General features: G+C 43.9%; 1 protein-coding gene across 1 annotated transcript; it reads right to left on the bottom strand.

Annotated features, from left to right (window-relative positions):
* Window positions 1–548: 548 nt before the first annotated feature.
* On the bottom strand, window positions 549–20,479 carry LOC144513379 (receptor-interacting serine/threonine-protein kinase 4-like). The gene is made up of 10 exons (XM_078244439.1): window positions 20,343–20,479; window positions 20,099–20,264; window positions 16,241–16,396; window positions 15,259–15,407; window positions 5,564–5,613; window positions 4,315–4,467; window positions 4,124–4,206; window positions 3,938–4,007; window positions 1,050–1,183; window positions 549–560 (listed from the first exon to the last, which is right to left on the bottom strand). Exons 1-10 carry the CDS (start codon window positions 20,477–20,479, stop codon window positions 549–551), a joined length of 1,110 nt encoding a protein of 369 aa, XP_078100565.1.
* Window positions 20,480–21,883: the final 1,404 nt, after the last annotated feature.

Genomic DNA, 21,883 nt, shown 5'->3' with positions numbered 1-21,883 from the left:
GTGGTCTAGACCAATGTTTCCCAACCTGGGGTCTGGGGACCCCTCAGGGGGGTGGCAAACATCAGAGGGGGTGCGCAAGTCTATATCTGGTTTGAGGTTGAGGTAAAAAAAAAAAAAAAATGCACAAACTATATATTTTTGTTCTCGCTTAAAATTGTAGGCAGGCTACTTAGTAGGCCAAACCTCCGGGACCTCTTAACCTGGGACCCTTGCTGTCATCAGGTCAGCTGCTAGCTGCTATCATCCTTGTTTTTCCTGCCGCCACAGCATCACTAGTTTATGAATGAAACATGGCGGAGAAACGTAAAAGTGCTGATAACTCCTCTGTATCAAAAAATAAAGTAAGGCTCGATCTCGAGAGTTACCTCTGGAGGGGGGGCTGTTCAGCTTTTCTTAGACATGAGTAGGGGGGGCGCCAAGGAAAAAAGGTTGGGAACCACTGGTCTAGAGCTACTCTATCTGTAAAGTGTCTTGAGATAACTCTTGTTATGATTTGATACTATAAATAAAATTGAATTGAATTGAATTGAACCTTGCCCCGGTTTACATCAATGGGGACACTGCGGAGAGGGTTAAGGACTTTAAATTCATGGGGACCCACATCTCACAGGACATCACCTGGGCAACCAACACCACAGCCCTTGTGAAGAAAGCACAGCAGCGGCTGTACTTTCTCAGGTCTCAAGTCACTCAACAAAATCAACCTCCCCAGAAGCTGCTTTTATCCTTTACAATTGTTCTGTCCAAAGTATCATCTCGCACAACATTCTGGTGTGGTTTAGCAGCTGCACCACTGCTGACAAAAGGCAAAATCAGCACAAAACATAATTCACACACAGCTCCCCTCACTCACTGACATAAGGGATATATTCCCGCTTTGTCCCTCATTTTCAATGGGATTGTATAGGGACATGGCAGAAATGTGCCCCATTGACATTGTGGTCGAGTTTTGGGACAATTGGCGTGCCCCTGTTGTTTTTTTTTGGGAACACTTTTGCCATTTGGGGCTTCCCTTCGAGAACACTTTGGGAGTGCGATGTGCCTGGTACTGTTGACCCATAGGTGGCACTCTTGCTGCACTGGGGACACTTGGGCACAGTTTTGACACTTGGAAAAACATGTGAAAAGGTTGCAGGGGTGGTGTAAGCAGTGGTGTAGGGGGTGTGAGGGTCTTGCGGGGGTCCTGGGATGGGGGTGGGTGGGTGCAGGGGATAATTGGGCAACTTTTTGACACTTGGGTATTGAAAGGATGGGAAGCCCTGAGGGGGCGCTGCAGTAGCCGGGGTGGTCTGAGGGGGGGCTCAGGAGGTGGTGGGAGGGGACAATTGGGCAACTTTATGACATTTGGGTATTAAAGTGGTGGGAAGCCTTGATGGGGGGCTGCAGTGGCTGGGGGTGTCAGGGGGCGTGGCAACAAGCCACATGTTCCCAAATGTCAAAATTATTCCCAAATGGAAAACCCTAACCCTAATAATTACAATTGAAGAAATAATACTTGCCATTAAAATATTTACACAAATGTCACATATGTTGCATAAAAGGGGCGCCGCTACAATACTGGCTTGGTTCCTGCCCCCAGGACCTTTGCCTTGAGCACATAGGATTCCTGATGGTCTACAATGCCCATCCCCTATATCTATGGTGCAATCACCATTTTTGGAAGAAATATGGCTGTTTGAAGAAGGGACATTTGGGAACATTTCCCTTCCCTTATAAAATCTTCTCATTCATTTGTAATTGGATTTGTCCCACCTCCCACGCGAGCATGCTAGGTGCTAGCAACTCCAAACCAAGATGGCCCTGCCCATTTGGGCCCGGCAACAACATACTACAAAAGAGATTTCTCCGTTCAAAACAATATTCAAACATGGTGTTGGACATAACAATCCTAAGACCATGTTTTGGGGGAATTTTGAACAGAACTTTTTCTTTTCTAAACAGTTTGGAGCATAAATGATTGATTGAATTGAATTTTTGTAGAGGGGCGCGCCCCCCACTACTGTGCAAAATGTAAAAACACAAGAACACTCGCTTCAACATTTAACAGGTTTCAGGTCATTATTTCACTGTTAAATGTGGAAACAAAATTGTTAGCGTTGAAAATGGCTTTTTTTTGGGGGGGGGGCATTTTCAGCCTATATTTTTGACAGGACAGCTGAAGACATGAAAGGGGAAAGAGAGGGGAATGACATGCAGCAAAGGGCTGCAGGTCAGAGTTGAACCTGGGCCTGCTGCGTTGAAGAGTAAACCTCTATATATGGACGCACGCTCTACCAGCTGAGCTATCTGAGCACCCTGAAAAAAAAAAACCCAGAGCATCAATTCCCCTATCAAAAACAGGCCAAATGTCCCAACTTTAAGTAAGGGAAGTAAAGTGTTCCCAAATGGCTTACCTTCCTGTGCAGCCATGCTACGTGCTAGCATGTCCAAACCAACACAGTTTTACACATGTTCCCAAGTGACTGAAACACCTCCCAATGGGTCCCTGGTAGTCCAGGGGGGTAGTGCACATGAAGTTGTCTGGAAAGGAGACCGCCGAGGAGGGACACTTGGGAACAGTCAATCTCCCTAATAAAAACAGGCGAAATGTCCCACTTTTAAGTAAGGGAAGAGCAGTGTTGGGGAATCCTAACCCAGGACATTTGGCATGTTTTTAATAGGGGGAGTGAACGTTCTCAAATGTCCCCAAATGGTCTGGCCAGTAGGGGCCCTTCCCATGGTTCCAGGTCCACCAAAATGTGGTCATTTATTCTCAAGAACACTGTCTTCAATAGTGGACAGAGAACATTTTGGACACCTCGGATGAGCATTTGTTCCCATTTGGCAAAAGTGTTACCAATTGTCCCGCGGATCCTTATCTTTACTTCCTTTGGTGGCCGAAACTAAACAGCGGGACAATCGGGAAGACATTTGAAAAAAGTTAGAGTGGGCGCCGTTCGCCGCGCCCTCTTTACATTTTTAGGGGCCGCCCCCATCGCACAGTGGGCACGGGACACTTGGGCTCTGAAAGTCCTCTTACTCCGGGAGAAAGTATTCCCGTTTGTCCTGCGAGTCGTAATGTGAATATATCACACCAGATGCCTGCAGCGGGCAAAAAACATAATTAAGGACTGTTCCCACCCAGGTCACAACCTCTTCACTCTGCTGCCATCTGGAACGCATTACAGATCTTTCCAGGGTCGCACTTCCAAACTTCTGAATAGTTTTTATCCAAGTGCCATAAAACATCTGAACTCATGACCCATATAGACTGCAATGCACTTTATGGACTATGTCTTGTTTTAGCTACTTATCAATTCTTATAATTTATTTACTTATTTATTTATTATTGTGTTCATATTGCTTAGGTCTCTTTTTATTATGTCTTAATTGCTGGTCTCTAGACTTTTTTGCTGGTTTCTAGACTTTAGCTGGTCTCTAGACTTTATCCTTGCACTATTGGACCTATTTGCACTACCACCATGACACACACTCTCATACTGAATCACAGGGTCAGGTCCTGCCCTATCACTGCAAGCGCCACATGCTTATACATCCCTTAGTACATTCATGTGTATTTTTTATTTTAATTTATTAAGTTTTTAGTATTTTTTATTTTATTGTCCATGCTATTCATGTGGATTTGCTTTTTCATCATCCTGTTTGTGATGTATGTGGATGTTGTGTGTGATGTCTTAAGCTACTGGGACCTTGAATTTCCCCTTGGGGATCAATAAAGTATCTATCTATCTATCTATCTATCTATCTATCTATCTATCTATCTATCTATCTATCTATCTATCTATCTATCTAATTCATGTTTTACTATGTTATCCTATCATACTATGTGTCACCACCAGGGGAAGTGCAATTGAATTTCGTTGCCATGTGCAATGACAATAAAGGCATTCTAATTTAAAGGTCTGGACCCAGGCAACAGTAGTTTATAAATACAGACCTGGAGCCTCAGCGATTTGATCCCGCTGAACCTGCTCTCCCGATGCCATGCCTTCTTCTTCCTTTTGGTCCTGGAAAGAGAAAGAGCCAGTTACACAATGATAAAAACAATGATTTGCTGCATTGTGTCAAAATGTTATAGTGTCTCAGCGTGACTTGAGTGTTTATGAAGAGATTTGTTCCTCACCAGTTTCTTCAGCACTTCATGGATAGCATCAGTGAGTTCATGTTTGTGCATCTTGAACAGTTTTTCTGTCTCAGTTGTACACTCTGTTGTACACAACATAGAGTAAAGAATGTAACGTTAGAGCCAGGAATCACAAGCTATTTTTCTGTGTTAATTCAGAGTTTCAGAGGTAAATGAATGAGTTTCCTCACCAAGGGCTCTGGGCCTTCGTTCAGGTTTATGATCCCAGCATCTCTTCATCAGTCCTGTCAACTCTGTCAACCCAGCAGCATCGCCCTTGATATCAGCCAGCTGTGGGCGGTCTCCCTGCGGGACCCGAACCATCACTAAGTTGGGCTTTGCATCTACATTGGAGGAAGAATGAAAAAGGCTGTCAGAGTGGCCTTGAGGTTAAATGAAACCTTGGTAATACCTGAATAGACAGTCTGGACTGATGATTATGTAAAGGTTCAGGTTAAATCCTGCTAAATGGGACAACTCTGCCACCTGCTGTAACAATTCCAAATTTGACTGTACAATTAATTGTCTCAGAAATAATTATGATTAACAAAGAAACTGTAACAGTTATTTATGTATCACGTTTCGAACAAATGAATCCCATGATACATCTTTTGTTACATCAATGTCATGTGACCCAGATAATGTAATAAAACAAGTACAGTCTATAAAGTAAGCCCCAGCAATCATAACAAATATTGTATTTTGTTCTTAAATAAACATAAAATTGATAATTACCATCAACAGTCATAGACCTTAGGATATTAGCTTATGTCAGCAATTAATTGCGGTTAAACAAAGAAACTGTGATTACGTAGGCCTAGCACTGAGTAGCAGTAGCAAATGACATGCTGTCCTAAAGATCTGTTTGTACATATACGAAAAGTAAAGCACTGTAATTATTTATTTCACATATTACTGGCAGCACCACAGTGACGTTTGCTGTAAGGCAGCACCATGTACACTTCCAGAGTCCTGCTATTCTTGCACCACGTGTAAGTATGCAAACAAAACACTCAAATGAGAAAACACTAAGATAAAGGTAGAAGATGTGTTGAGCAGTGATAGTGAGAGAGGCTAAATCTGTCCCTCCAGGATTTCACCATCGCAACAATTCCCACAAATTCAACCAATCACCGTGAATTTGGGGCGAGTCGCAATCACGCAACTTACCACAAATTGACCAATCACAGCAGTCCCACGTGCCAGACCCTGCTTCAGTATGTGACTCTGAGAGCCACTGACCAAGTGGGAGTGAGATCAGGTTGACGTAACACACGTACGTACCAAATTCATTTATTTGTTTCTGATATGAAGACGAGACGTGTGTGACTCAAACATCTCACATTTACCAACAAAACGTACAGCAAAAGACCGTGCAAAACATTTCAGACCGTGCATGCGCATCCTGGAGGGACTGCTAAATACACAACAGTCACTTACTTCCATATGGTTGTTTCCCTGTGACAATGGACCAGAGGAGTATCCCATAACTAAAAGACAGACAGAGAGAGTTGTCATCTGTAAATTAATGCTCATGTGAGAATGAGGACATTCAATGACAATAAGGAAATCTGTGCATGAAGTCATATAAGTATCCCTCCTACCTTTTTTGGTTTTCCATTCTGATAATAAGTCCCTGGTACCTGCTAACAGGTACTTTATTTAGTATCACCTCCGTCGAGGCGATACCAAAAGGTGACATGAAAACCTGCAGACTCCTGATTGGTCGGAGAGAATCGTCACTAATCACTGCGTCATCATTGCTAGCGACAGACGGGGATGTCCTGAACAAACCCGCCATTTTTAAATAGTTTAGCCAGCGGTGGTTTTTTTCTGCCTCCAGCTTCTTTAGAAACTAAATGTGTCTTCTGGCAAACAGCCACATGATAAGAGTCAGAAACACACCTTTGATGTTCTGTGTGTGTGTCGCGTGAGGTCATGGCAGTTTTCTGCGGCGTCGCTATGACGACCAGCCACGCTCGCCTCACGCATGAATCTGCAATGGTAAAAGGAGGACAGGGCACCGCAGCCGAGTTGAGTCGAGCCGACTCGAGTAGAGCCGATACTAGCAGTGGGTAAGCGCTATAAGCAACTGCTATTTTGACTTCCTGTCAATACTGAAATTGTTTTGCATGGCAGCCAGAGTGATTCCGTCTCCAGTTATTTATTATATGATAAATAAAACACTTTTATTCAAGTGCTGGTTCAAGTGCTAACCAGTCAGTTAGCTAAACTTCAAGCATGCATTAAAGATATAAAATCATGGATGACCTACAATTTTCTGATGTTAAACTCAAACAACACTGAAGTTATTGTGCTGGGCCCCAAGCACCTCTGAACCTCATTATCCAAAGATATAGTTACTCTAGATGGCATTGCCATGGCCTCCAGCACTACTGTCAGAAATCTAGGAGTTATTTTTGATCAGGATATATCCTTTAACGCCCACTTAAAACAAACTTCAAGAACAGCCTTTTTTGCCAAAATCAGGAACATCCTGTCTCAAAACGATGCAGAAAGACTAGTCCATGCATTCGTTACTTCCAGGCTGGACTACTGTAATTCCTTACTCTCAGGTTTCCCAAATCAGTCCCTTAAGACTCTCCAGCTGATCCAGAATGCTGCAGCACGTGTTCTGACAAGAACACGTGCTGCAGCATATGATCTCCCGATCATATTTCTCCTGTATTAGCTTCTTTGCATTGGCTTCCTGTAAAATCCAGTATTGAATTTAAAATCCTTCTCCTGACCTACAAAGCTCTAAATGGTCTAGCACCATCATATATAGAAGAGCTCTTAGTACCTTATTGTCCCACTAGAGCACTACGCTCCCAGAATTCAGAGCTACTTGTGGTTCCTAGTGTCTCTAAAAGTAGAATGGGAGCCAGAGCCTTCAGCTATCAGGCTCCTCTCCTGTGGAACCAGCTCCCAGTCTGGGTTCAGGAGCCAGAGCCTTCAGCTATCAGGCTCCTCTCCTGTGGAACCAGCTCCCAGTCTGGGTTCAGGAGCCAGAGCCTTCAGCTATCAGGCTCCTCTCCTGTGGAACCAGCTCCCAGTCTGGGTTCAGGAGCCAGAGCCTTCAGCTACCAGGCTCCTCTTGTGTGGAACCAGCTCCCAGTCTGGGTTCAGGAGCCAGAGCCTTCAGCTACCAGGCTCCTCTCCTGTGGAACCAGCTCCCAGTCTGTGTTCAGGAGGAAGACACCGTCACCACATTTAAGAATAAATTTAAACCTCTCCTCTTTCATAAAGCTTATAGTTAGGGATTGAGGAGTTGCAGTGTTCGCCAAGACTGGTGGGGGAGGATGGATAACTACAGACACGGCCTTCTCTTCTCTGCTTCTCTTCATAGTCAGATTCATCTACTAACCTTTATAGAACTGACTCAGGTTTGCCTTGCTTAACTTTAATTATGCTGTTATAGTTTTAGACTGCTGGGGACTTCCTTTGACACACTGAGCTTCTCTCTCCGCTCTCTTTCCATCTGTGTGCATCCATGTCCCAGAAATGCTTGTTACTAACCTAGCTCTGGGGAGCTTATTCCCCGGAGTCTTTATGTTTTTTTGCCCAAAAGTTTTCCTTGGATAAGGGTGGCACCTAAATCATGGTTGCAGCCGTCGGTGTGGTCCTGCTCTGTGCCCTGCTACCTTCTGCAGTGCCCTGCTACACCCTGCAATTTAATTCAGTTGAATTCAATTTTATTTATATTATCAAATCATAACAACAGTTATCTCAAGACACTTTACAGATAGAGTAGGTCAAGAGTAGGTCAAGACTCAACATTTCAAGCAATTCCACCAAGACAGTGGCGAGGAAAAACTCCCTTTTAGGGAGAAACCTGGGACAGAACCAGGCTCTTGGTAGGCGGTGTCTGACGGTGCCGGTTCGGGGTGTGATGAACAGTGGCAATAATAGTCACAATAAAGATAATGGAACAGTGACTAGAAATAGCCATAGTAGTTCATGTCATAGCAGGGCACTGCAGAGCTTAGCAGGGTGTAGCAGGGAGCGCAGCAGGACCACGGCAACAGCTGTAACCAAGATCTTGGTGCCACCCTAATCCAAGGAAACATGCTGGGCGAAAAAAAAAAAAACTTAAAGACTCTAGGGACTAAGCTCCCCAGAGTAGGTTAGTAACAAGCATTTCTGGGACATGGATGCACACAAATGGAAAGAGAGAGGAGAGAGGAGATCAGTGTGTCAATGGAAGGAAGGAAGGAAGGAAGTCCTCCGGCAGTCTAAAACTATAACAGTATAATTAAGAGAGACAGGTTAAGGAGAGGAACCTGGTCGGGCTAGAACTCTCCCCAACCAGATCGGCTGTACTGGCCTGCCTCTCTCTACTTTTATTATATTATTGATTATATGGTAAATGAATCTGACGACTATGAAGACAGAAGGGGTGCTATGGCTGTGCTGCAACTCCTCACTCCCTAACTATAAGTTCATCAAAGAGGAGAGTTTTAAGTTTACTCTTAAATGTGGTGATGGTGTCTGCCCCCCCGAACCCAGACTGGGAGCTGGTTCCACAGGAGAGGAGCCTGGTAGCTGAAGGCTCTGGCTCCTGAACCCAGACTGGGAGCTGGTTCCCACAGGAGAGGAGCCTGGTAGCTGAAGGCTCTGGCTCCTGAACCCAGACTGGGAGCTGGTTCCACAGGAGAGGAGCCTGGTAGCTGAAGGCTCTGGCTCCCATTCTACTTTTAGAGACTCTAGGAACCACAAGTAGCTCTGCATTCTGGGAGCGTAGTGCTCAAGTGGGACAATAAGATACTATGAGCTCTTCAAGATATGATGGTGTTAGACCATTTAGAGCTTTGTAGGTCAGGAGAAGGATTTTTAATTTAATCTTGGATTTTACAGGAAGCCAATGCAGAGAAGCTAATACAGGAGAAATATGATCTATTTTCTTAGTTCTTGTCAGAACACATGCTGCAGCATTCTGGATCAGCTGGAGAGTCTTAAGAGACTGATTTGGGCAACCTGAGAGTAAGGAATTACAGCAGTCCAGCCTGGAAGTAACGAATGCATGGACTAGTTTTTCTGCATCATTTTGAAACAGGATGTTCCTAATTTTGACAATGTTATGAAGATGAAAAAGGCTGTTCTTGAGGTTTGTATTAAGTGGGCATTAAAGGATATATCCTGATCAAAAATAACTCCTAGATTTCTGACAGTAGTGGTGTAGGCCAGGACAATACCATCCAGAGCTATTATATCTTTGGATAATGAGGTTCAGAGGTGTTTAGGGCCCAGCACAATACCTAAAGTTTAGTTAACTGACTGGTTTTGTCTGGCTTGATTGATAAGTATAATTGGGTGTCATCTGCATAACAGTGAAAGTTAATTGAGTGTTTCCTAATAATATTGCCTAGAGGAAGCATATATAAGGAGAATAGAATTGGTCCAACCACTGAGCCTTGTGGAACGCCATGGCTAACTTTAGCGTACCTGGAGGATTTATCGTTAACATTAACAAATTGAGATTGATCAGAGATATAGGCCTTAACCAGCTTAGTGTGATTCCTTTAATGCCAACTAAGTGTTCCAATCTCTGTAACAGGATGGTATGGTCAATAGTCTTGAATGCAGCACTAAGATCTAATAAGACAAGTACGGAGACAAGTCCTTTGTCAGCAGTATTTAGAAGGTTGTTAGTAATTTTCACCAGTGCCGTCTCTGTGCTATGATGCATTCTAAATCCTGACTGAAAGTCCTCAATTAACCTATTGCTATGTAGAAAGTCACATAACTGATTAGCGACTACATTGTTAAAGGAGAATTCTGGCCAATTTTTACGTTAATCTTGATCGTTATAGCTACGCGAGTACTTTCAATAGAAAAAACCCCGACCCGAATCAGTGCAGGTAACACGGAGAAGCTGCAGCTACGTACTACGAGCGTTCTCTGAGCTACAACGGCAGTGGTCGGGGCAAGTTTTAGAGTGCCTTTGTGCCTCTTAACAGACACAAAATGCAACTAACATGTCTGTGCCACATGAACAGGGCCCTTATGTGTCAACAAGATGCGTTTTCAACTCAGACATTGTTTAAATTCACCTACCCTGGTCCCTGTCTCGATCCTGCCGGTAGCTAGCTTGCCCTGCTAGCTGATAGCCGTTAGCCATTAGCTGCTAGCTGCCGTCCGGTGAGTGTATTCAGACAGGCTTCTGTGATAATCATCCCAATAACAATCCACGGAGCGGCGGTGGTGTGGCTATGTCCTCCAGAGGACAGGTCATGTCACGTCTTGAAGTGTATTTCCCCCTAAAATAAACAGTAGTGCGGTAGTAGCTGTTAGCTGCTAGCTGCCCTACTGTAAAAATTGGCCAGAATTGTCCTTTAAGGATCTTGAAGAGAAAGGGAAGGTTGGATATAGGTCTATAATTGGCTAAGACATCGGGATTGAGGGTGGGTTTTTTCAGAAGAGGTTTCATCACAGCTACTTTAAATGAATGCAGTACATAACCTGTTACTAAAGACATATTGGTCATATCTAGTAATGAAGTGTTAACCATGGGTAACACTGAGCATTCCATATTTGGAAGAAAAGCTGTTGTTCCAAATAGATACATTCCACAGGGATGCATAAGGGCCCAAAGAATAGCACCTGGGACATTTTCAGCCCAACCAATGTTACATACCCTATTAGGAGACCTTATGGAACAGTGTGAAATACCCTAAATAATCATTCTATCACCCCTTTAATGATAAAATGAAAACAATTAGAGATACAATTCATCACCTTTTGCCCTCAACTTCTAACGGTTCACCTTTAAACACAGGATTACTAGAAATAACGACAAAACAAGACCTGACATATACTTAAGACTGCTTTTATCCTATAGACCTTCAACAATTAATGTTGAAGGTCTCTTCAGCTAAACCATTTACCTGTCTTAGACCCCATTCCAACGAGGCTACTTAAAGGTACTCTAAGCGATGTCACGCGTTTTTTAGGCTACAACATGTTTTGTCACATACAGCAAACATCTCCTCACTATCCACGAGCTTCCGGTTCCCTAAACACACACAACCGTGTTCCAGTGTTCAGCCAATAACGGACAAGAAGGATTTGGGGGGGGGGGGGTTAGTGCGCTGAAGCACAGAAGGGAGGGAACGGGATGAGGAGGAGGGAGGAGCGAGCTAGTCTTCGTTTTGTTTGAAAATACTTTGAATGTCAACAAGAAGTAACGTCACCCAACATCGCTTAGAGCACCTTTAAAGATGCTCATGAATATTTAGATGAGCTGCACGCTGATTGGTTGAGCGAACCACATACACATCCATTGGAGATGAGACAGCAGGTCTCATATTTGAGACACTGCAACGTTATACATTGTTTGTCTGCTATTTCATTATTGAATTCACTTCTGAAACTTTTTTATGCAAGAAATCAACTATATAAAGCTCAAATATGGGCTGTTTTACGAAAATTGATGGCTAATTGCAAATTTGGTAAGACGTGTTTGACTTCAAGAGCTCCACACAGTCTGACGAGAAAGCGGCAGCCTGCTGGGCTCCATACCCAGGGGAAAGTCACCGTTTCTGGGTTACTGGACTACCGGGGCTTCGTCATGGCATGTATATCACAGCTACCCTAAGGTCTTAACAAAGCTAACACTTTTGTCTGATTTCAATTGAATGCATTTTTGTGAATATCAGGTCTCGTTAGGAGGCTAGCTAGCTCTCATTGATGGAGCTCCATCCAGCGTCAGGCTCTATCAATGAGACTCGCAGACAAGAGGCCTTTGTTTCCCCGATCATTTGTTTAAATAATTCAACACACATATACATTATAAGATTAATTGGAACCTGGGGTAAGAGATTGCTGGCGTAACAAGCTCGCTGACCGTGCTCTTACTCACACACACCGGCCATTTAGCAGGAAGAGGGGAGCTGCAGGCCCTGGAGCTCTGTCAGGGCACCGGCGTTTGGTAGTCCACTAACCCAGGAACGGTGACTTTGTGTGGGTAAGGAGTGCCGTGGGCTGCCAGCCGTGACGGAGCTCCACCTACCTCACAGCAGGCCTGGGTCTGTGAAGGAGGACAGGCTGGGCAGTGAGGCAGCAATACAGGCAGCACCGGCCGCTTAACTCCGACACACAGTCGGACAAACTTTGCAATTAGCCATCAATTTTCGGAAAACGACATATTTGACCTCTACATAGTTGATTTCTCGTATAAAAAAAGTCTCAGAAGTGAATTTAGTGATAAAATAGCAGATAAACAATTTATACTATTTCTGAGATCTGCACGACCTATTCAGAAGACTACCTGATCTCAGATCAGTGGTGTAGACTATGTACAGTGGGGCAAAAAAGTATTTAGTCAGCCACCAATTGAGCAAGTTCCCCCACTTAAAAAGATGAGAGAGGCCTGTAATTTTCATCATATGTGCACTTCAACTATGAGAGACAAAATGAGAAAAAAAATCCAGAAAATCACATTGTAGGATTTTTAATGAATTTATTTGCAAATTCCTTGGGAAAATAAGTATTTGGTCACCTACAAACAAGCAAGATTTCTGGCTCTCACAGACCTGTAACTTCTTCTTTAAGAGGCTCCTCTGTCCTCCACTCGTTACCTGTATTAATGGCACCTGTTTGAACTTGTTATCAGTATAAAAGACACCTGTCCACAACCTCAAACAGTCACACTCGAAACTATATTATGGCCAAGACCAAAGGACACCAGAAACAAAATTGTAGACCTGCACCAGGCTGGGAAGACTGAATCTGCAACAGGTAAGCAGCTTGGTGTGAAGAAATCAACTGTGGGAACAATTATAAGAAAATGAAAGACATACAAGACCACTAATAATCTCCCTCGATCTGGGGCTCCACGCAAGATCTCCCCCCGTGGGGTCAAAATGATCACAAGAACGGTGAGCAAAAATTCCTTAACCACACGGGGGGACCTAGTGAATGACCTGCAGAGAGCTGGGACCAAAGTAACAAAGGCTACCATCAGTAACACACTACGCCGCCATGGACTCAAATCCTGCAGTGCCAGACGTGTCCCCCTGCTTAAGCCAGTACATGTCCAGGCCCGTCTGGAGAGCATTTGGATGATCCAGAAGAGGATTGGGAGAATGTCATATGGTCAGATGAAACCAAAAGTTTTTTGGTAAAAACTCAACTTGTCATGTTTGGATGGGAAAGAATGCTGAGTTGCAGCCAAAGAACATCATACCTACTGTGAAGCATGGGGGGTGGAAACATCATGCTTTGGGGGCTGTTTTTTCTGCAAAGGGACCAGGACGACTGATCCGTGTAAAGGAAAGAATGAATGGGGGCCATGTATTGTGAGATTTTGAGTGAAAACCTCCTTCCATCAGCAAGGGCATTGAAGATGAAACGTGGCTGGGTCTTTCAGCATGACAATGATCCCAAACACACCACCCGGGCAACGAAGGAGTGGCTTCGTAAGAAGCATTTCAAGGTCCTGGAGTGGCCTAGCCAGTCTCCAGATCTCAACCCCATAGAAAATCTTTGGATGGAGTTGAAGGACCATGTTGCACAGTGACAGCCCCAAAACATCACTGCTCTAGAGGAGATCTGCATGGAGGAATGGGCCAAAATACCAGCAACAGTGTGTGAAAACCTTGTGAAGACTTACAGAAAACGTTTGACCTCTGTCATTGCCAACAAAGGGTATATAACAAAGTATTGAGATGAACTTTTGTTATTGACCAAATACTTATTTTCCACCATAATTTGCAAATAAATTCATTAAAAATCCTACAATGTGATCTTCTGGATTATTTTTTCTCATTTTGTCTCTCATAGTTGAAGTGTACCTATGATGAAAATTACAGGCCTCTCTCATCTTTTTAAGTGGGAGAACTTGCACAATTGGTGGCTGACTAAATACTTTTTTTGCCCCACTGTAAATGTTGGGGCGTGACAAAGATTAGACTAGAGCCAAATGAGGAGGAGCCGCCAAGTTGACGTCAACTCGGTGATTCGCCCATTTTCAGCAGCAGTTTCAAATTGTGAGATTTGCAGAGGAAAGGGATGTCAATGGGATTTTGAGGTTATATGTATGTCCTATTTACCCACCAAACTGTCGTTATTCAACTAAGACAAGGTAAAATCGGTTTTGCATTCTATCACCCCTTTAAAGAAGCTCATTAAGTCATCACTACTCAGAGCTATAGGAATAGATGGCTCAATAGAGCAGTGGCTATCTGTCAGCCTGGCTACAGTGCTGAAAACAAACCTTGGGTTGTTCTTATTTTCTTCTATTAATGATAAGTAATAGTCTGATCTGGCATTTCTGAGGGCCTTCCTATAGGTTTTCAGACTGTCTTGCCAATCTAAATGAGATTCTTCCAGTTTGGTGGAACGCCATTTGCTTTCAAGTTTTCAGTGCCCTGCTACATCCTGCTACGCCCTGCAGTGCCCTGCTACGCCCTGCAGTGACCTGCTACGTCCTGCTACGCCCTGCAGTACCCTGCTACGCCCTGCAGTGTCCTGCAACGTCCTGCTACGCCCTGCAGTGCCCTGCTACGCCCTGCAGTGCCCTGCTACGCCCTGCTACGTCCTGCTACGCCCTGCAGTGCCCTATGCCCTGCAGTGTCCTGCAACGTCCTGCTACGCCCTGCAGTGTCCTGCTACGTCCTGCTATGCCCTGCAGTGCCCTATGCCCTGCTGCGCCCTGCTACGACCTGCTATGCCCTGCAGTGCCCTATGCCCTGCTGCGCCCTGCTACGTCCTGCTATGCCCTGCAGTGCCCTATGCCCTGCTGCACCCTGCTATGTCCTGCTATGCCCTGCAGTGCCCTGCAGTGCCCTGCTACACCCTGTAACGCCCTGCAGTGCCATGCTACACCATGAACTACTACAACTACTATTTCTAGTCATAGTTCCATTATCATTATTGTGACTATTATTGCCGCTGTTCATCACACCCCCAACCGACACCGACCAAAAGCCTGGGTCTGTCCGAGGTTTCTCCCTAAAAGGGAATTTTTTGTCACCACTGTCGCTGCTCTTGGGGGAATTACTGGAATTGGTGGTCTTTGTAAATTATAGAGTGTGGTCTAGACCTCCTCTATCTGTAAAGTGTCGTGAGATAACTCTTGTTAGGATGTGATACTATAAATAAAATGTAACTGAATTGGTTCGATGCTCTTGTACCTGTAGATATCAAAGGATCTGGTAGGTTTGTACGATGTGCTTGTTAAAGCCTCTGGTGGCATGTAGACAATTGTCCCTCCTAGTGGTTCACCGTTGTTGGAAACCTGTGTGACGCTGCAGGAAATCCGGGCAAGGTCAAAATCTGTAAGCTGCAGAGAGAATTAGCAAAGAGAGGAAGGAGGCAGATGAGGTGCTTTATTTGGCAACACTTTATTTGAAGGGGTGTGCAGAAGACTGACATGAAACCAGTCATGAACATGAAGGAATCTTTATGAATGTTCATGACTGTTGTAATTAAGAGTCATTTGGTAAATGATGACACTTTTAATGCTAAGTTAGCATTGTTTAAAATATATTACTATATATAAAAATATTTTTATATAGCGTTTTTCTAGTCTTAACGACTACTCAAAGCGCTTTTACATTGTACAGGAACCATTCACCATTCACACACATTCACACACTGTGGCCGAAGCTGCCGTGCAAGGGGCCACCTGCTCAACAGATAAACATTCACACACACTTACACTCCGATGTGCAGCATTGGGGGCAACTCGGGGTTCAGTGTCTTGCCCAAGGACACTTCGACATGGGACTGCAGGGCCAGGGATCTAACTACCAACCTTTTGATTGGGAGGCGACCGCTCTACCACTGAGCCACAGCCTCGACAAGCGTCCCTATCTTACAAGTCAGGAATGAGAACAGGATGTTCTGGAACCAAAATCATGAAAAGGGGCATATCTTGATAACGCATCATACTGTACAATGTTAAGGTCTGGAGTTTGGCTCTTGAAAAACAATGAAACTATTTACTACCATATATTATCAAGTTGCAACATGGAAGGGAAACCCATGTCTGTATCTTTTGGGTTTACAATATGTGTTTTTCAGGCTCCATTTAGTCTCCAGAGAGGGTGCAAAGTATTATAATAGTATAAAGTAAGCATGACGCCTGGCCTCCCCTCAAAGCCTGGGACTCACCTTAGCATTGAGAGCTTCGTCCAGCAGCACGTTTTGGGGCTTCAGGTCCTGGTGGAGAACGGGACGGGGCAGACTGTGGAGGAAGTTTATACCCAGAGCCACTTGGTGAGCCAGTCTGAAGACCAGGGGCCAGGGTGGAGTTCCCCTCAATGCTTCCTGTAAGATTGTTTCAGATCCACAAATAGTGGAGTTAGTGAGCTACACATATAACCTACACTACCATTCAAAGGTTTGGAATATGCTGTTATAGTAATGTTCTTCTTTTCTTTAATAATGACTATTTGAACATAAAACGGTATAACTCAGACAACAAATGTAATATTGTTGTATGTTATTCTATGCTTTTTTAATTGTTAAAGGAGAATTCTGGTTGATTTCAACATGTAGCTCTGTTGTTTGTAAATGTGGAGTGCTGTCAGTAGCGACTAGCGAGAAAAACAAAAACAATCGGTGTTGCCTACGCTGTGTTATGCTCCTGCTAGATTTCACACCCAACAGGCTGAAACAGGGCAGGTTTTAAACGTGTTTTTAGCCTCTAAACATGTTTGAAATGTCATTACAAGTGCCTAACAATGTGCAGTGATTCCATCCGAGGGAACACAGTGAATCTGACTGCAGTATCTGTTTATTTCCTGTTTTCCGGTGAAGTACACACTAGTCGATTGTCGAAATCATACAATCCAATATTCCAATACATATTTTTTCCCCCAAAAAAATGATTTGCCCTGGTTATGTCCATACCAATGACTGTAACAGGCTGTAACCTGACACCACAGCTCACCCAGCAGAGCAGAGGGCCGGCCACAGTTCAAGAGCTATCGTGCATGCGCATAGGTAACTTAGCAACGGTGGAGTCTCACAGACTGTCAGCTGAGAGAGAGAGAGACGAAGATGGAGCTTGGGATAATAACGAGATTGTGTCAGTGTTTGTAGAATATCAACTCAGATGGATAGTTCATCCCAGTCCGATGTGGAACACACAGAGGAGTTTTTGGAGTTTGATGGTCGGGGTTATCTTTTCGAACCTGAATATACATATATACGAAGAGTTATTGGCATAAGATCTTGTCGAGAGAAGGGCGCAAACAGAGGAGCAGGCAGAGGCTGCTGCTTCAAGGCCACGATGTGCGGGGACATGCTGGTGCTCGTGTGGATACTGTATCGCAGAGACCACCGAGGATGAAAGCCTGTGCTGTAAGGAATGGGATCTCATACAGCCTGGTCTGGATGGGTCCCCAGATAACGGACATTATTTCGCCCATACAGAGAGGTTTCCCCATCTGATCTATAAGGATGTTCTGGAAGCGTTTTTTTGTCCCGAAAGTAAATTGAAAGAAGCGGCCTAAACCTGATGGACCTGATGGCCAGCTGTCTAAAGAGTGAGTACAACAGGCTTTCATGAGTCTGTCCTGGCTTAGGTACTTTAGCTTATCAAAACACACCTCTTCAGATTAGCTTTCCACATACAATAGGCTTACATTTCTCACCTGATAGTTACTGGTTTTATTGTTTTATTAGGGCCCAAGCGCCGACAGCAGCGAAGGCCCTATTGAAACTGAAGGAATTATTACTAGGGCAAATTAATTGGCTTTTTGAGGGGTTTAACATATTCAAAAACTCACTAAAGTTGGCGGTGACATCAAGTCTGGTGAAACTTTACGTGTTTTAATGGTTTAAGAATAGGCGCACAAAAATGGCTCGCCCCCTACAAAATTAATAAAATTGAGCCCCTGCTGTACGTGTAACGTAGACTAACGAAACTTGGTACATATATGTAAGATGTCAAGACGTACAAAAAACGTCATTGGAGCCATACCCTAAACCCAACAGGAAGTCCGCCATTCTGAATTGAAAGTTAGAAATTAGTGCGATTTTGCCCATTTCCACATGTCGTACTTTAACGAACTCCTCCTAGAGATTTCATCCGATCAACCTCAAATTTGGTCTGTGCCATCTTAAGACATTAAAGATGAAAAGTTGTTAAAAGAAAAACTTTTCGTCATAGGGCGTGGCCGTGGCGGGGCGGCTATTTTGTGCATTTTGCCATTAAAACAGGAAGTGGGTGTAACTTGAGTGTACATTGACCAACTGGCTTGAAACCTTTCAGGATTCATGAGAGTCCAACCCTGAAGACATTTACCGGACAAAATTGACTCAAAGTCATAGCGCCCCCTAGTGGCAACAGGAAGTAGGCCTAAAAGTCAAGGTGCTATACTTTAACGAACTCCTCCTACAGATTTCATCCGATGGACTTTGGTCTGTGCCATCTTAAGACGTTAAAGATGAAAAGTTATTAAAAGAAAAACTTTTCGTCAAATGGTGTGGGCGTGGTGTGGCGGCCATTTTGAGTTTTTAGCGATGAACGAGAAAGTGGCTGTAACTACAGTGTACGTTGTCATGTCTGCTTGAAATTTCCCACAATCAACAAGAGTCCAGGCCTAAGGGCATCTACAGGCCAATATTGACTTTTGGCCATAGCGCCCCCCGCTGACAGGAAATCAGCCTTATATGACAAACATCATCCGATTTACATGAAACGTATAATGTGTGGTCGACATGTGATACTGACCCGGCCCCTATAATATAACCCCGCCCACTTACTCAGGCCACGCCCCCTTTCATAACATTTGAACCGTTTAAGGTGGAGTCTTGTGTGAGGTGTCATTGAACTCAGCAGAGACTTCCTTCTTCATTGCTGATGGTTTGGCCCGCCCCCTATGCTTAAGCCACGCCCCCTTTCATAACATTTGAACCGTTTAAGGTAGAGTCTTGTGTGAGGTACCATTGAACTCAGCAGAGAGTTTGTTTTTGATTGGTCATGGTTTGGCCTGCCCCCCTATGCTTAAGCCACGCCCCCTTTTAAGCTAGAGTCTTGTGTGAGGTATCATTGAACTCAGCAGATAGTTCCTTATTCATTGGTGATTGTTTGTTCTGCACCCCTATGCTTAAGCCACGCTCCCCTTTCATAACCCTTTTAAGGTAGAGTCTTATGTGAGGTATCATTGAACTCAGCAGGGAGTTCCCTTTTCATTGGTGACGATTTGCAGTGTCTGAGTGCCCCGCAAATGCACGGTCGCAAGGAGCGGATTCCGCCGGTAACCCCGATGCACGCAGAGGAGCAACAATTGAGGAAGAACATTGCCTAGCTGTGTTGTAGCAGCGATCAGACAAGAGTACCCCTCCCCCACTGGAAGTTACAAGGGATTCAAAGAGACAGAGGCAAATTTCTGAGTGTAATACTATGATTTCTAGTAATACTTCATATTGTCATTACTAGGAATAAACAAAGCAATTGCCCAGTTGTATTAGGAAAAAGTAAGAATATGTATATTTTACAAGTAAAGTTGAATAAGTAAATTGTAAGAATAATACAAGTATATATAGTATATAAGTTATATAATATATTGCTAACACCTGTCTGTTATCAGTGGTTTTATAATATAACAGTACACATTTCATTTGTGCTTTTGTGTCTTTACTTCAACAACAACAAAAAAGAAATTACAATATCACAATCTAGACACAATCAATTTAAAGTATGTACAGTGCAGTGTGTGGTTTTATACCTAATCATGCCGCAACATAGTCTGAAGTGAACAAAGAAAAAATTGTTCAGTACTCTTTTCCTAGGCCCTGTTTCAGCCTGTTCTAGCAGGAGGATAACACGGTGTAGGCAGCACCGATTGTTTTGTTTTTCTTGCTACTGACAGCACTCCACATTTACACACAACAGAGCTATGTGTTGAAATTGACCGGAATTCTCCTTTAATGCAAGACTTTACTTGTAACATGAGTATTTTTTACAGAGTTTTGCTACTCTAAGTAAAAGATATGAGTAGTTGTTCCACCCCTGGTTACCTGTAGGGAGGCCAATGATCCTCTCTCCATGACCTCCATGACCAGACCAAGCTGTGTTGACCTGCCAGAGGGCGTTTGACCCTTGAAGATCCCTTGGACGGCCATAACATGCGGGCTGGTGGCTTGACGCATCATTTTGATCTCATTCAGCAAAGACATCTCGGTCCTGTGTGTGTTTGTTTGCATTATGAGTAATTCACAACTTTATGTAACTATCAACAGGAAACCCTTTCTAAGCACTTACCCCTCGCCCTGAAGAGGCAGTTTAATGGCCACGTCAGCGCCCCACTGATGATGCCTGGCTTTGTAGATTTGTCCAAAACCCCCAGAGCCAATCACCTTCCAGTCCCTCAGGCTGGAGTCTTCAACAAACTGTGCCATAGTTCACTGGAGGAACAAATTATTGGTATAATCAAACTCGGAGTCCAGTTTAGACTAGTGATGCCGATGCCAGTATCGGGTATTGGTTCGATGCCGCATGCATGTACTCATAGTCGTAAAATTACTCCGATACTATCACACCCGATACCACCTCATAGTAATGTGACAATAACTTCTCTGTCAAGCAGGTATAGACGATAGAAGAGAAGCAATGCCAGCCGTTTGGAGATTTTTGGCTGTAAAAGAATAACTAGGCTCTTGCCCAATGCATGATTGGACTTGACGACCAGCCATTGTCAGTCGTTAATAATACTGGGTTTCCACGTCTTCTCAGTGTACTGGAGCCCAGAGATTCCCAGCCATCACCACATCACAGAAACCATGTTTCAAAAGCTGCTTTGTGAAAAAGCACATCAGCAGCCTGTTGCCCGTAAACTTCACCACTGATATTTGGAGTAGCGGTGTTAGCCCAATGTCTCTCATCAGCTTAACGGGTATAAACACGAAAAAATCCATATTTCAATCTGCTCTGTCTGCATGATGCAGTTTCTACACAGCACTGTTTTAACAACCACAGTGCTACTCTGTAAATAATAATTTGTTTTCCACAAACAGGCTGTAACGAAAGCTCTCGGTGTGTAGTCTAACTGTTTTAACTGTTATAGTTTACCACAAGTCTAAATCTAACAGGGGGGGGGTCGGGGTTATCCATAATAGATAACAGTTTGTTCAGCTGATTATCAGACATTTACAGATTCCTCTGCTAGGATTCTCACCTGCTGAACTCTTCAGGTCGACCTAAAGACTCTAAACTTTCGTGTATCGAGGATGTAGATGCTCTTCTCTTCTCTTCGTGTGTGTTTGATCCGAGGTAAATGGCACACCCTTATAACTTTAGTCCAAGTCTAAAAAAAATCGGAGTTACGTCAAAACCTGTCCAACAGATGGTACATGTCAGCCAGATCAGAAATGTGTTTTAAAGCTCCATTGTGTAATTTTTTGAGTTGATTCTTAGCAAAAACCCCTTTGTTCTTTCACAAATATGTGCTCATTCATGTATAATTACTTCCACCAACTAATCAAAGTATTCTCTTGAGCGTAGAATCTGACATTGCCCATGCGGCCGCCATAAAGCGCCTCCATCTTTAAAATACATTAGCCAAAGAGGGACATACTGCTACCTTTTACACTCAGTGGCACCGTGACAAATGCCAGGGAGGGGGAGAAGATTACTTGCGAGTCGCGACTGCCAGCAGATTTGAAAACCTGTTGAAGATGGAGGATCACGCCTATTCTCAAGGACATGTAACGGAGTCGCCAAGGAAGTTAAAAAGAGAATTAAAACGACAACACAACAGGCAAAGCAAAAGACCAAAGTTAATATTGGAGTGGCTTTTCCAAGAT

This window comes from Sander vitreus, unplaced genomic scaffold (genome assembly GCF_031162955.1).
Source record: "Sander vitreus isolate 19-12246 unplaced genomic scaffold, sanVit1 ctg238_1, whole genome shotgun sequence".
Lineage (NCBI taxonomy): Eukaryota > Metazoa > Chordata > Actinopteri > Perciformes > Percidae > Sander > Sander vitreus.
Note: the sequence above shows the minus strand (reverse complement) of the source record. Positions and strands in the feature narration are given on the sequence as shown.